Source organism: Staurois parvus, unplaced genomic scaffold (assembly GCF_062004578.1).
Source record: "Staurois parvus isolate SC_StPar_1 unplaced genomic scaffold, SC_StPar_1.0 ptg000299l, whole genome shotgun sequence".
Taxonomy (NCBI): Eukaryota; Metazoa; Chordata; class Amphibia; order Anura; family Ranidae; genus Staurois; species Staurois parvus.
This window is the reverse complement of record NW_028318095.1, coordinates 14,010,072-14,026,666: the sequence shown is the minus strand read 5'-3', so window position 1 is coordinate 14,026,666 and position 16,595 is coordinate 14,010,072. Positions and strand designations below refer to the sequence as shown.

The following is a 16,595-nucleotide window of genomic DNA, read 5'->3' as shown; positions in this document are numbered from 1 at the left end:
TGGGCAAACATTCAAAATCAGCAGAGGATCAAATACTTATTTCCTTCGCTGTAGATATTTTTATCGGAATATAGAAGAGAGGAGTGATGGCAGAGAATAAGGTAAAGAAGAGCAAATATAATCATGAAAAATGCAAACTATGCAGTTTGTGATCATCGATTAATTTTGGGATAAACAAAGGATGGCAAGTACTAGTTATGACTAAAGTGGTTGGGAACAGTTACCCTAGGTTCATACCTAAGTGCTTTCTGCAGCGTTTTACAGAAATGCAGTACTGTCCATTTAACATGATTTCCTATGGGACATGTTCACTCCTGTGAGTTTTCACCCGGTGAGTTTTTTGTAAAGGGCCAGGGACTTTTTTGAACGCAAAAAGCTGGGTTTTTGGTTACATAGACTTCAATGGAAATGCTGCAGAAAAGCATGTATTGCGTTTTTGATGCGTTTTTTGCCACAATTTTGATGCGTTTTGTGTTTTAAATCTGCCTAGCAACAAGAAAACAAATAAAAAACAAACTGCAAAACGCAAAAAAAATGCCTCACAAACGCAAAACACAATGCAGAAACGACTCAAACACAACCTGCATAGGTGTGAACCTAGCCTTAAAGTGGAATTCCACTCAAAAGCAGAAGCTCTGCTTATTTGCCTCCTCCCCCCTTCCACTGCCATATTTCCCACCTTATGGGGGGGAGTGGATACCTGGTTTTGACAAGTACCCACTCCCATTTCTGGCTCAGTTCGCTGTGGCGAAGTGAACTGGAAGTTCGGCCAACTCCTTGCTCTCGCAGTCTCCTGGGAAGTTTCACAGGTCCCAGGAGACTACCGGACCAATTAGGAGGTGCAGCGTGACTTGCGGATGTGCAGTGGGCACCCAGCTCGAAGCCGCAAGCTGTAACAGCCTGGTGCCCACAGTTGAGATGCCAGCGCCGTAAAGGGAGAGTGCGGGTGAGAACATCGCTGGACCCTGGGACAGGTGTGTGTTGTGTTTCTTAAAAGTCAGCAGCTACAAAAACGTTATCTGCTGGCTTTTAATAAACACAAAAATGGCTGAAACTCCACTTTAAGGAGATCTGCTCAGCAAACAGGAAAAGTCATTTCGGTCAGGTTTTGAAGTCAGGGATGGATGTTACAAATGGGCAGCTGTTGCCTCTTCCATCACAACTGTAAAAGATCTGATACTGTATGGCTGGCCTAAAAAGTGGCAAACTGCGTCTTACTTGGAAAACAGAATTTCCTATATTTGTCTCAAAACACGAAACAGTACAAAAGGGCTTCACTGATGCAGAAGCCGCACTTTATCATTCTGTGTGAAAGCCATTCTAGTCGCTGTCTTCACCCAGATAACAGCAAGCTTGATGCTTTGGTGAAAAAGCATTAGAAACAGTAAATCAACTGTGACATCTAGTGGTGGCTGTGTGTGCTGCTCACATCATAACATCTGCTATTATTTGGTGTTGATATAGGCATTGTGTTTATAGGAGATGAGAGCAGAGATGGATGATGTCAGCACGTCTACCAAGTGAAAATGCAAAAAGCAGGTTTTGTTACGGATATAAAGGCCATTGTCATCACCTGTGCTATAAACACTACACAGGAATTCTACCTAGAGAAATGTATAAATCATACTACATTAGTTTACCATCTAGGATTATCTGGATCACCAGTGTTAATTCATTATCATCCTACGTCTTATGATCAGCTTATTAAAGCGTTAAATTATAGAAATTAAAGTATTTACAGATTTTTACCAAACAGTAATCAAGCTTTAAACGCACCTCTCTGGCTGAATGAACAGTGAAGTAATTCATCCTCAAAGATCACATCACAGACACTGAAGTCTGGGTTTCAGTCATTTTCCCACTGTTTTACAGAATATTCTGTGTATTTACATTAGAGCCCTGACAGTCTGCCAGTATTTGCTGCCATAGAAAAAAAAGAGGTGAGAGGAGCCCTGATTTTAGTGCGTCTGTTGTTAAGATGAATTTCTTCACAATGCCTGTAGCTATAGGGGACAATGTATTCATTATCTGTTTTTAATTGCTTTTGACTACTTGTTTAGAATAAGTATTTAAAAGGTGCATAGTCTGGGCACAGGATCACGTTAAGATAGATATCTAGCTGACCATTTTTGGAGTCATTACTGGGGAATCAAAAAGAGCCAGTCCTGAATAAATATTTGTAAGCATCTGAATCTACACTCCTAAAGTAAACCTGTCACAAACCTAGGTAAATAAAAATTAGTACAGGATGACAGCACAGATGTCAAAGCTGAACTCCAGGTATGCCAGTTTTTACACTGATCTAGCTTGTACCAATGTCAGTATATATGTGCCTGTGGGATGCCTGCAGAAGAGGGAAATCATTGTAGTAAGCACTGCTGAGTGAGCGACTTTTGTGTTCAGTAATCAGCAGGGCAGCTGTTCAGCACTGGACCACACCGCACTGTAGTAGCAGTGCTTCCATGCGGATCGGCCAGGTATGAAACATAGGTACATACTTACATTGGTTCAAAGCTGTAAAAAAATTCCCAAACATTGGAATTCACCTTTAAAAGTGCAATTTTGTTTTTTGAGTACTTGCTAATTTTAGGCTATGTGGGTTCATCTGATTTTTCATAATGAACCGCTTTTCCTGGGACGTGGTGGAGGATGTGGAGATGCAGCGCTTTCAATAATCAACATATGTACAATGTTGCAAGCTAAACTACATTTCCCATGATACCATATGAATTCATGGACATGTGGACTGATCACAGGCTATAAACTATACGGAGGTGGATACATGACCAGGAGTAAACAATGAAACAGAGAAAATCAGGAGCACATTGGAGGGGATGAAAAGTATAAAAAAACAACCAGCTTTTTATAGACAAGGTAAGGAAGCACCAGTATAATTATAGTTCTCCTGGCTGGAGTCCACCTTTCTTCCCATTCCAGCGATCTTTACTGTGTGGCCCTGTCCAGCTCCACAAAGCCTTTCTAACAAAAGCATCCCCACCAGCTCCTCTTTGTAGTATGCACACGCACCACAGTTCCATTCATTCCTATGGCGAGTCATATTCCCCTGCATGGTTATGATATATAATACTACTAGTATAACATTCCTGTTATACCAGCAATGTAAGTCTCAACACAGGAATAGGTTGAGATGCATTTCTTGTACTGCTTGAGCCTTTCCTTTTTCAGTTACATGAAAAGCTCAGTATTCTTGCCCCTGGTCCTATGACATACTGTAATCTCACACAATCTTTCTTGACAGCTTTCTGCAAAGAAGCCTCAGTCTTTCATGTGCTGAAGACATAATCAGTAATGCCCAAGTGGCAGTGTACATGGACAGGATATCAAAAGGTTATCCGACTAACTGAAGAATGGCACCACCCTACAGCCCTTGCTGGGAGAAGACAACATGGCAGCGCTCAAATCACATAAAGGAAACATTTTTTAATAGTGATCACTCTTTATGGCGTGTATAGATAGGCAAACACAGTGTGTTTTCAGATATATACAGCTTGTGTTTGACACAGACATGAGTCCCTTCACAAGTAGATTTGGCCTGCTCAGCTTCATCCAGTTGCTTTTGCATTCCAATTGACTTGTATTAAGAGAAAATCAGCTCTGAAACAGTTAAACACCAAAGGCAGTCGTGCATTTGTTACAAAATCAATTAAAGTGGAAGTGAAGGAAAATGCTAACTAACTCTAAACCTACCCATAGTCATATTCTAAGCCTAATCAATCTAGCTCTGGAAAGAAAAAAAAAAATTGCCATACTTACCTGTTCTGCAGCTCCAGTCTGGTCAGCAGTGATGCCCTCTGTGTGCAGGACACAGCCTACAATGGCTGGGAAATGCCTGGGTGGTGATGTCACCCATTAAGTTACTATGGCGCTCCTGTTGTTGGCTGCCTCTCCTACACACTCCTACGCAGTGAAGTCGTTGCCGACAGCTCAGCGTGGGACAGGACCAGAGCAGCTGCAAAACGGGTAAGTATAATGATTTTTTTCTTTACAGGGCTAGATAGATTAGGCTAAAGTCAGCCACAAACGGTTTGATTTTCTTTCCTGCAACCACAGGTTGCAGGAAAGAAAATGGCTTGATTCCCCCATCACAACATTCAGTGTTGATGGGGAGAATCCTTCCAGTACAGCCATTGTGTCCCCGCTGGGAGAACACAGTGCTTACTGCTAGCAGCTATAATAGATGCCTGCAATAATCACATATAAAACCTGACAGGCTGGTTCGATCAGCTTTGGTACATTTAGCCTGCCAATACATGGTTTGTATCTTGGACGGTCGCTGCTGAACTGGCTGAGATTTAAACCACCTATGGCCGGCTTTATAAAGTGGCTGAGAGGAGGTTTAGAGTTAGTTAGGATTTGCCTTTACTTTCACTTTAATGTATTTTTAAATTCAAATGGTATATGACAAGTACATGCATTTATCTTGATAGTTACTTGCAGGACTAGGAGAAGGCATGGAGCCAACCAAGTTTTACTGCAGTGCACAGTGCTGTTAGTTTAACACAGGTAACATGGTGACAGGAGGAGAGGAAGCTTGAGAAAAATGATGGCTTATCAGTGTGCTTGTGCTCCATTACTTCTTGCTGTCCAACTACTTAGACCTGGGTGTGTTATAACCCTTGCTGTACTGCATAACTGCAGGACCTGACTATAGCTGGATTACAAGAGTGCTTGAAAAGAATTTTACAACTTTTGGCAGTTTACATACATGTATTTTAATGGTGTATTTAGTGGCTTACTTGGAGTTTAGCATTAAGAGTTGTAGTAGTTTTCCTAAAAGTGTCAGATGTGACTGACAGACCCAGAGGCAGAGCTACTGACTGACAGCACAGCTCTGCCAATCAAACTGCCAGCAGCTTCAGGCAATTGACTGGGAAGAGCTGTCAGACTGCTAGGGAGATATTTAGCTGTAATCATTATTACAGGAATAATGTGAATAGTGTGAAGGCACCCCAGTCTGTTTTGTGCTGTGTAAACTGCAGGTGGGACTACAGGAAAATGCTTTCAAGATCAGCAAATGTAAAATGTTAGCTTATAATAAAATAATTACAAACACTGTGCACAAATATAAATGCAAACATTTTAGCACATTATTTTGTTTGACCATACTCCTGCTGGGTCAGGCCAACTTGGAAAAAAAGCAGGACGGGGGACTATAAAAATGAACAGGTTTTATGGTGTCAAATGCAGCCAACAAGCCGCAGTCCACATTGGGGGAATGCAACACAAAGCTGGGCATTTGCTTTCCTGCAAGCTTGTCTGTACTGAGCACTGCACTAACCGGTTTTACATACCAAGGATTTTATTAATGTTATTGCAGATCTTCACAAAAAAAAGAATAAAGGAATCATGCTTTAATAACACTGTATTACAAACTATCAGTTTTATTTATTAATAGCTCCCCTGCTTGATGCCTGTGTGCACAGACCTAAAACAGACTTAGCAAAGACTGTCTGTAATGACGTGTGTTAGAAAATCCCCTATACTTAAGAATCTTACTGCACTGCACATGGCCACTTTCAAATCACTTCCAGTTCTCATCTTTATCTATAACTTAAATTGTAATTTTAATGAAAAAGACAAACTGTAACATTCACAACTAGTAGGTTTTTATATCTTTATTAGAGGTTTAATACATATACATTCCTAAGAGAAGTACTGTAATAAAAAAGAATAAACTTGAAATAAATGGGCAATATGTTTGTGGCCAGCCTGATACCAAGTGACAAACAGCAATTTTAAAAAGATCTAGTATGGCGCTAAAGACTGAAAGCAACAAAACAAAATAAGCAAATGAATGCAGCTATACTCACTGCGTGATTTGATCTGATAGCAGAAGAAATTGAAATAACAAAATGAAAGAAATAACTGAAGGCGAGAGAAAGGAAAGACAGAGAGAACAGAGGAGAGAGAGAGAAAAAGGAAAAAAACGTAAGGGGGGGGGGGGGGGGGGAGAGAGAGAGAGAGAGAGAGAGAGAGAGAGAGAGAGAGAGAGGAAACAACAGAAGAAGGGAGAGAGAGAGAGAAAGGAAAAACAGAAGTTGGGGGTGAGAGAGAAAGGAGAGGGGGATGAGAGAGGTAAAAAAAACAGGAGAAGGGGAGGGAGAGAAAGATAGAGGAAAAAACAGAAGAAGGGAGAGCAAAAGAGAAAGGAAAAAATAGAAGGGGGGGGGGCAAAGAGAGAGAGAGAGGAAGGAAAACAACAGCAGAGGGGGGAGAGAGAGAGAGGAAAAAACAGCAGAAGGAGGAGAGAGAGAAAGGAAAAAACAGCAGAGGGGGGAGGGTGTGTGTGTGAGAGAGAGAGAGAGAGAGAGAGAGAGAGAGAGAGAGAGAGAGAGAATGAATATGAATAGCGTCAAGTCAGTTAAAGTCCAGGGATATTGATCTGGTCAGTTAAGTAGCAGAGAGGGTTGTGAATCAGTTTCAGCTGCTTTGGGAGAGAGAGATGGGGAGGGGGACTGGAGAAGGGAGGGGAGAGAGAGAGAGAAACAAAGGGGGGGAGAAAGGAAAAAACAGAAGGGGAGAGAGAGAGGGGGAGAGAGAGGGGGGATAGGGGGAGAGAGAGAGGGGGGATATGGGGAGAGAGAGGGGGGGAGGGGGGCAGGAGAGAGAGAGGGAGGGAGATGAAAAAAAGAAGAAGGGAGAGAGAGAGAGAGAGAGCAGGAGAAGGGAAAGCGATAAAGGAAAAACAGGAGAGGGGGAGGGAAAGGGACAGAGAAACAGAAGGGGGGTAGGGGGGTGGGGGAGAGAAAGGAAAAACAGAAGGAGGGGGAGAGATAAGATAAAAACAGAAGGGGAGAGAGATGAGAACAGCTTAAGAGCTTAAGAGGAAGAGAGAGAGAGAGACAGACAAACAAACAGACAAAAAGGTAGAAAAGATGGGAAGTGGGGGATAGAGGGAGAAAGAAAAGAGAGCAAGAAAGGAGAGGGAGAGAGACAGAGAAAAAGAAGCTGAAAGTGAAGCAGCAATGATGCGACAAAGAAAAAAAAACAAAACACATCACCTACCCTGTAGCCAGTCCACTCCTTCCTGAAGGCCCTCACCTTTCAGTCCGTCACTTGCACTGATAAAGAAAAGAGGGTATCAGCACAGGGCATGATCAGTGATATCAGTAAATTGAGACATATTCGTTATACATGTAGAATTGCAGTAGAATCAAACAAAATAGTACAAGCTCTAGCAAGTGGTCAGTTACAATTTGTACATGAACAGCAGTTATACCAGATATAGAATTTACAACCAAGGGCAAAGGTATGAGATGACCACTATATCAAAAAGCTATAACTAGAAAAATAAAAAAGTGTTGACATTAACAGGAACCAATATGTGAACCAACAATGGGAAAGCTCATTAAAAAGTTGTTTGGAAGACACTGTAGAAAAGGAACTGAGTATAAAATTAATCATCACCAGGTTTCTTTAAAGTGGTATTAAATTCTCTGCTTTTCATTAAGCGTACTGGATAACGTTATGTAGTGCAACATTACTCAGTACATTTTTTAATGTTTGCCCAATTATTAACATTACCCTCCTTGTTCACTGCGGCCGGCTCCGGGTCCTCAGTGCCGCTTCCCAAAAACACTTGGGAAGTGGTGCGTGCTCCCTGTGCCCTTCACATGAACAGTGTAGCAGGGACAGTACAGGCTCCAGTCACTGTCAGTTAGCAGCAGAAGGTATGAGAAGTAGTAGACATAAGGAGACACATCCATGTACCCAGGCAAAGGTGACTCCATGAGTCCCTGTAAGGGGAGGGAGTCACCCAAAGACAGGAATCGGGGGGGATTTTTAATGGAGGATTTGAAAGCAGGCACAGCGTTAAAAGCAGAACAGACATGCAAACAAGTTAAATGCTGAGGTCTACAACAGTATGCTTTTTTTTTCTATAATTAGGTTTAGCAACACAAGGATTTCCTAAATAGGGGAAATTCGCAGTGTCCAGGGCAGTTGTTGATCACTGTTATAGGTATTGTCTGATCACAGCTAGAGCTGTACATACAGTATGAAGTGAGAACAGTCACCAATAAATAAAATTACCATAAATGTAAGTAGCCTATCTTATAACAAAGAAAAAAACATCATGGCTTATACAAAAGGAACCAAAGAACACCACCTATGGAATATTCCCTGTTATATAGGTATAAATAAATCAATGAGACCCAACCACTACTGTGTAAAGCCTAATACGTCTTTTTATAGACACAGAGATTTTTAGTTCATCTGTGTTTTGAGCTTCATCCTGGCTTACAAGGCATGAAAATGGTATGATAAGGGTTAGTAGAAGATGCCCACACAGGTGAACTCTGAACTCTCTCGAAAAGATTAGAAGTTATTTTTTTATTTATTTTTTTAAATAAATAAAGGTTGGGATGAATGTCACAGGCATTTGGCCAGCACTCACAAATTATGACTCTATACAGTGATTTCCTATGATCATCAGCTCCTTATAGTGGCCATAACTAAGTATTTTTCCTGGCTTACATATTTTAGGAAAAACACTGCATTATGATCATTAGATGGAGCTGATGATCAAAGGAAACCAACGTATTAAGCAAATACACTCAGAATTCACGAGACCTGGGTGAACTCTTGTGTTCTGGTGTTCTCTCTCTCTCTCTATATATATTCTCTCTCTCTATACACAGTTAGGATTATATATATTTGGACACAGGCACAATTTTAGTTTTTTTTCAGGTATTTACCAAAACATATTCAAGCTATAGTTATATCATGAATATGGGCTAAAAGTGCACACTCTCATGTTTAATTTGAGGGTATGTACATCCAAATTGGAGGAAGGGTTTAGGAATTACAGCTCTTAAGAGTAGCCATCGCCCCTTTTTCAAGGGGCCAAAAGCAATTGGACAATTGAATCAAAAGCTGTTTCATGGCCAGGTGTGGGCTACTCATTCGTTATTTCTTCATCAATTAAGCAGGTAAAAGGTCTGGAGTTGATTCTTAGTGTGGTATTTGCATTTATCTATTGAATCTATTGCTGTGAACCTACATCCTGTGTTCAAAGGAGCTGTCCATGCAAGAGAAACAGGCCATTGTAAGGCTTTAAAAACTAAACAAATCCATCAGAGAGATGGCAGCAACATTAAGAGTGGCCAAATCAACAGTCTGGTAAATTCTGAGGAAAGAAGAACACACTGGTGAGCGCAGCAACATAAAAAGGCATGGACGTCCACGGAAGACAACAGTGGTGGATGATCACAGGATCCTCTCTATGGGAAAGAAAAACCCATTCACAACATCCAGACAAGTGAAGGACACTCTCCAGGAGGTGGGCGTATCATTGTCAAAGTCTACAATCAAAAGAAGACTTCACGAGAGCAAATACAGAGGGTTCACAAAGTGCAAACCATTCATAAGCCTGAAGGATAGAAATGCCAGATTAGACTTTGCCAAAAAACATCTAAAAAATCCAGACCAGTTCTGTAAAAGCATTCTTTGGATGGATGAAACTAAGATGAATCTGTACCAGAATGACGGGAAGAAAAAAGTGTCGAGAAGGCTTGAAATAGCTCTGGATCTAAAGCACACAACGTCATCTGTACAACATGGTGGAAGCAGTCTGACAGCATGGGCATGCATGGCTTCCAGTGGCACTGGGTCATTGTTGTTTATTGATAATGTGACAGAAGACAGAAGCAGCCTAATTAATTCTGCAGTGTTTAGAGATATACTGTCAGCCCAGATTCAGCCAAATGCAACAAAGTTGATTGGACGTCACTTCACAGTACAAATGGACAATGATCCAAAACACACTGCAAAAGCAACCCAGGAGCTTTTGAAGAAAAAGAAGTGGAATATTCTGCAATTGGCGAGTCAATCACCTGATTTCAACCCAATTGAGCATGCATTTCACTTGCTGAAGGCAAAACTAAAGGCAGAAAGACCCACAAAGAACAACTGAAGACAGCTGCAGTTAGAGCCTGGCAAAGCATCAGAAAGGAGGAAACCCAGTCTTTGGTAATGTCCATGGCTTCTGGTCTTCAGGTAGTCATTGCCAGTAAAGGATTCTCAACAAAATATTAAAAATGAACATTTATTTATGATTAGATTCAATTATCCAATTACTTTTGGTCCCTTGAAAAAAGGGGGGATGGTTACTCTTAAGAGGTGTAATTCCTAAACCCTTCCTCCAGTTTGGATGTACATACCCTCAAATTAAACCAGAGAGTGTGCACTTTCAGCCCATATCCATTATATAACTATAGTTTAAACATGTTTTGGTAAATACCTGAAAAAAACTAAAATTGTGCCTGTGTCCAAATATATGTGGACCTAACTGTATATACAGTGTGTATATTTTTCCTCTCTCACTATTTTTTTTTTTTTTCACAGGGTAGGTGTTTTTTTTTTTCTTTGTCGCACCATTGCTGCTTCACTTTCAGCTTCTCTTTCTTTGTCTCTCTCCCTTCTTTCTCTTTCTCTCTGTTTCCCACTTCCCATCTTTTCTACCTTTTGTCTCTCTCTCTTAAGCTGTTCTCATCTCCCTCACTTTCTTCCCTGGCTTTTCTCTTCTCTTTTACGGTTTCTCATCTCTCGCTCTCTTTCTCTCCCCTTCTGTTTTTATCTTCTCTCTCCCACTCCTGTTTTTCCTTTCTCTCCCTCCCCCCCTGTTCTATTTCTCTCTTTCCCTCCCCCTTCTTCTATTTTTTCCTTCCTCTCCCTCCCTCACCCTCTTCTGTTTTTCCGTTATCTCTCTCCCTTCCCTTCTCCTGTTTCATTCCTTTCTCTCTCTTCTCTCGCTCTCTCTCTCTCTCTATATATATATATATTTTTTTTTTTTAAAATTATAAATAGACCCCTTAGACATTGACCCCTGTTTTCTATTATTTGATTTAGACCTGAAGGACTCTTTCAGAATTCACCAGAAACCTGCAGTATGGCTAAACCAGAATGTAATAACTCCGCCATGGGTTCTGTCACCTTAATTTTTTTTTTTTGCTCCTGATGCTCGCTGCAGTACAGTTATTGAGAAAACATTTCTGCTTAGAGTTGCAGCACAGGGAGAACTGTATTCTGGTTTATAGACACTTCTAGCAATCAAAACATCTTTATTGTGCACACACACGCACTTCAAAATAATAGAACCATTACCAAATATGCCACGGCTTGTCCTTGATGTTCTCTAAACACAGCAACTGAGAAACCTTCACAGATGACAGAGAGTCTCTTAGGTCCATTTTGTTAGCAAAAAACAAAATTGGTATCCGTCTGTGCTTAATGTCTGGGGAACAGGAGAAAAGAAAATTATGATAAAGGAAATTAGAACACAGTTTCAGGTTGTATGAGCATGCACTCGCCAGCACTAACAAAGGCGGAAATCCCTTTTTAAATTCAGGGAGATATCTGATTGATGTACCAATGCTTTTGTACTTTTTAGCATTTGAATAAAAAGGTTTAAAAAAAGTGAAAGCTAAAGAAAAGTTGACATTTGTAACTGCACAACCAATAACACACCTTCTGGCCTAGAGTGACAACGCTCAATGCTCTGCACTGTATCTAAGGAGGAGTACTGTTGTCACCCTAGAGCAGGACTAGGGCAGAATACCCCCTTCTCCATATTATAGGGAGAAGGTGTTTTATAGTCCACACAGAAAACTGGGAACAGTGCAACTGATGAGTGCAGCATAGGCAGACAGCACAGGAATGTATTACCTCACACCATTTACTAAACAGACATAACAAATCATTTTCAAGAGTTTTCAACCAACCAAAAGGGAGCAAATTAAATAACTGAAGATATATATATATATATATATATATATATATATATATATATATATACATAAACCTGCGCTAACAAAAATAAATGATCAATAATCAAAATTAAAGTGTATAATATATAGCAGCTGAACACAAAAACCCTGATACTAGGCAATAAACAATAAATACATAAAAGTGCACTGCTTAAAAAAGTGACAAATAATCATAAGAAAACAGTGAAAAATGTGTCAAAAAATAATCCATCTAAAATTAAAGGAAAAGTCCCAGAGGCTGTGATGAAACAAAAGAAATCCAAGGACAGTTGCTGTGTCACCAACCACTCATACAGAAGGCTTACCAGAAAGGCATGACCCCTTGTTAAGAGTGGTCAATCGCACTTTGTTAAACAACCCAGAAAGCCGGTCACTTGAATCCTCCTCCAGATCACCAAAGGAGCAGATAAAGATCTTCCAATGGACCTTAATTAGGGTAGCAAAACCACTCAGGATAAGGCTTGGACTCGTATTGGGAAACATGCAAAGAGTGCTCCACATAGTGTAAAACCATAATCACAACATTTATTTAAAGTACGGTTGCACTCACATGTCAGCAAACATCATTAGGCATTGATTGGCAAAAAAATCCAAACGTGCCAGTTTCCAAAATGGCCGCAGGCCGTTTGCGCATGCGCAGTAGCGTGTGTATGTGGCTCCTCCCTGCGCGTTTCGTCACATGTAACGTCATCAGGGGCACCTTTTCCTTTAATTTTGGATGGATTATTTTTTGACACATTTTTCACTGTTTTCTTATAACTGTCACTTTTTTAAGCACTGCACTTTTATAAATAAAATAAGTGTATTGGTTTTAATACTTTAAAGTGGTGGTAAACCTCCAAAAAAAAAAAAAAATTCCCCTGCAAAATAATGTCGTTATGTGCTAATAGGCATCACATACTAGCAAATTATGAAAGACTTACCTTAGAACGAAGCCCTCCAGAGGCGCGCTGTCACCGCTGACAGGGCTTCCGTGTTCACCAGGTCTTCCTTCCAGGTTCCGGTTGCTTGATTGGCATGCACGTGGGAGTCTCAGCCATGGCACATACCTCTGAAGGAACGGTACGGGTAAGCCGTTCCTTCAGGGCGCATGCGCCAGTGACATCATCGGCTGCAGGGACACTGAATATCTCCCAAGTGGTGCACGTTTAGGAGATATACTTTGTACCTACAGGGAAGCTTTATTATAAGCTTCCCTGTAGGTACAAGTGTCCAGTGGGAGTTTACTTCCACTTTAATTTGTGCTTTGACCACTTAATGCCAGCCAAACACATATATGTCTTATGCTGTACTGCAACACGAGTATAGCCTCGATCACACAGGGCGTACTATACCATATGCTCGTGTGAAGGACATGTTTACCTGCACAGGGACGCACATGCGTTTCGTGTTTTTCTGTGCAGGCAGTCCAATTGTTGTCAACTGGGATGCAGCTGCAGCACAGACACAGCCACTGCTCCCAATTTGACATCCATGCAAGTGCAAGTATGTGTTTGTGCACTTGCAGCTGCATGGATTGGGATCAAGCAAATTGGAAGCAGCAGCTGCGTCTGTGCTGCCGCTGTGTCCCCACTGACTTGAATAGGACTGCCTGTAAGGGGATGCATGGAACACGTGTGCAACCCTGTGTGGGTAAGCACGTCCCTTGCATCGGTCTATGCCAGTGGGGCCCGGGGGGCCAGATGTGGCCCTTTGCTTGCCTTTATCTGGGCCTTGGGGCACTATTCCTCCTAATTACAAGTGGGGTATAATTCCTTCTGCTGACACCAATGATGGGGCACTATTCCTCCCATTGACTACAGGGCATTTTCTACTCCCACTGGCCACAGTCCGGCCCCCTCAAAGTCTGAAAGACAGTAAACTGGCCCTTTGTTTAGAAAATTTGGAGACCCCTGATCTATGCTACAGTATTCCCTTTCTGAATGAACTTCCGGGTCAGTTCACCTTGTCAAAACCAGGTACCCGCTCCCCTCACAAAATGTGCTAAAGGTGGCTGGGGGGGGGGGTTGGGGGTACGTCGCAAACAAGCTGAGCTTCCCCTTTTTGGGTGGAGCTCCCCTTTAAAGTGATAGTAAAGGTTCAATTTGAAAAAAAATAAATAAATAAATATGGTATACCTACATGCTCTGTCCAATGGTTTTGCACAGAGCAGTGTCGATCCTCCTCTTCTGGGGTCTAATGCTCTCAAATCTTTCCCCCTGCCAAGTGCCCAGCATGCTACCTGCTTTAGGGGGACACTTGTGCAGGTTCGATGCAGAGGTGCGCACTATGTGTCCACAGACACACAGACTGTGGCTCAGTCCCACCCCCTCAGCTCTGTGCCCACTGGCTGTAAATGCCATTGGCTCCCACTGCTGTCTCTGAGCCTATGAAAAGGGAGAGAGCGGAGCGAGATGCTGCTCTAGTGCACAATGCTGGATCAAGATCAGGCTTAGGCAAGTATAAGAGTTGACTGGGGAGAAGCTGAACACAGAAGGTTTTTTACCTTAATGCTGAGAATGTATTAAGGGAAAAAACCTTCAGCCTTTAGAACCACTTTAAGATTTGTTTTACCCTTGTCATTAAATGGTAAAAACTACTGCAGGCTGATCAAAAATTTCTTGGCTTTGCTAAAATGAAGAACTTTTACTCCTTTTGTGTACACCACTTTCTTGTTTTGACCCAACAATTGTAGTATAAAACAATTCATTACTTAGATAAAAATTTGAGGACTATGCACTTTAATTTACAATAACAACTGTGAGGACTGTTATCACTGTTTTCCATTCAATAAATGTGCAGCAGCCTTGGGAGAATTCTGTAGACATTGATGGATTTCATTATATTTTAGATGAAAAGACATGCTGAGTCGGCAATAAACCGTCATATAATCATGTATTATACAAGCCCAATCATTTGGTTTTCATATACAAACCTTGCTTTATATGAATTAAAATACTGGAGGTTAATATCCACTTCAGCTCTGGAAGGTTTTACCCCTTCCTGACCAGGCCATTTTTTGCTACTTAGCACTGTGCTATTTTAGTTGCATGGTCGTGCAACACTGTACCCAAACTAATGCAGGCCATAGATGGGGAGAAAAACGGCCGATTTTTCGTCCGAAAATAAAACCGGCCGATTATCTTATCGTTAGTGGACGATTTTGTCGGCCGTTTTTCGTGTATTTTGGACTTTCAGATTATCGGTGATGTTGGAAAATTTTCGAAAAACGCCCGACTTTATCCTCATTGATGGTCAAAAACGAACGATCGTTTTCCGAAAAAGGATCACAAAGGTCACAAAATGACATCATTTCCCGTTATGCAGGCCATAGATGGGTCGAAAATCGGCCGATTTTTCGGCCGAAAATAAAATCGGCCGATTTTCGGATCGTTAGTGGGCGATTTGGTCGGCCGATTTTCGGTATTTTGGCCGTTTTTTTTTTCGGTAAAGTTGGAAAAAAAATCGGCCGATTTTGCCGATCGGCCGATTTTCGCGGCAATTAGTGGGCAAATCGGCCGATTTTTTACCGATAAAAAAACTGCGCATGAGCAGTGACCTGCAAGAGGAAGACAAAAAGAAGAAAAAGAAGAAGAGGAAGAGGATGAAGAAAAAGAGGATGAGGATGAAGAAGAGGATGAGGATGAAGAAGAGGATGAGGATGAAGAAGAAGAGGATGAGGATGAAGAAGAAGAAGAAGAAGAGGATGAGGATGAAGAAGAAGAGGATGAGGATGATGATGAAGAAGAGGATGAGGATGAAGAAGAAGAAGAAGAAGAGGATGAGGAAGAAGAAGAAGAGGATGAGGAAGAAGAAGATGAGGATGAGGATGAAGAGGATGAGGATGAAGAAGAAGAGGAAGAAGAGGAGGATGAAGAAGAAGAGGAGGAGGATGAAGAAGAAGAGGAGGAGGATGAAGAAGAAGAGGATGAGGATGAAGAAGAAGAAGAAGAGGATGAGGATGAAGAAGAGGATGAGGATGAAGAAAAAGAAGAGGAGGATGATGAAGAAGAAGAGGATGATGATGAAGAAGAAGAAGAGGATGAGGATGAAGAAGAGGATGAGGATGAAAAAGAAGAAGAGGATGAGGAAGAAGAGGATGAGGATGAAGAAGATGAGGATGAAGAAGAGGATGAGGATGAAAAAGAGGATGAGGATGAAGAAGAGGATGAGGATGAAGAAGAAGAAGAGGATGAGGATGAAGAAGAAGAGGATGAGGATGAAGAAGAAGAAGAAGTAGGATGAAAATAAGAATAATTCCAGTCCAGCAAAAAGTGTCTCTGCAGAGAGCTCCGCTATTTCTGACAGTTCTCTGACAGTTCCTTGACATTTACAGCGGTTGAAACATTGTATCTATTTGTTTCCGAATAAAAACATCTGTATCCTAAATGGAAATAAATAGATACAATGTTTCAACCGCTGTAAATGTCAAGGAACTGTCAGAAATAGCAGAGCTCTTTTCAGGGACATTTTTTGCTGGCTGTAGAAGGGATGAAAATCGGCCAATTTTTTTTACCATTGATGGCAACGTCGGCCGCTTGAACGACCGAATTTTCGTTTTTTAAAAGAAAAATCTGCCGTTTTTCTCCCCATCTATGGCCTGCATAAATGTATATAATTTTTTTCACACAAATAGAGCTTTCTTTTGGTGGTATTCGATCTTCACTGGGTTTTTTATTTTTTATTATATAAATGAAAAAAAAAAAATTTAGAAAGAAAATATATTTTTTACTTTCAGCTATAAAACATAATCAATTAAAAAAAAATCTTCATAAATGTAGGCAAAAATGTATTCTGCTACATGTCATTGGTAAAAAGAAAATCCCAATA

General features: G+C 41.1%; 1 protein-coding gene across 3 annotated transcripts in view; it reads right to left on the bottom strand.

Annotated features, from left to right (window-relative positions):
• Positions 1-16,595, bottom strand: part of ARL6 (ARF like GTPase 6) — a 99,458-nt gene that overhangs the window by 17,020 nt on the left and 65,843 nt on the right. For 2 of the 3 annotated variants that reach the window (XM_089682941.1, XM_089682942.1), the window contains exons 6-8: positions 11,125-11,254; positions 7,027-7,082; positions 5,832-5,844 (exon numbers count right to left, since the gene is read on the bottom strand). In XM_089682941.1, coding sequence (XP_089539067.1) covers positions 5,832-5,844; positions 7,027-7,082; positions 11,125-11,254 — 199 coding nt within the window. The remainder of the gene's footprint in view (positions 1-5,831; positions 5,845-7,026; positions 7,083-11,124; positions 11,255-16,595) is intronic. The other variant, XM_089682943.1, reaches the window with a different exon arrangement.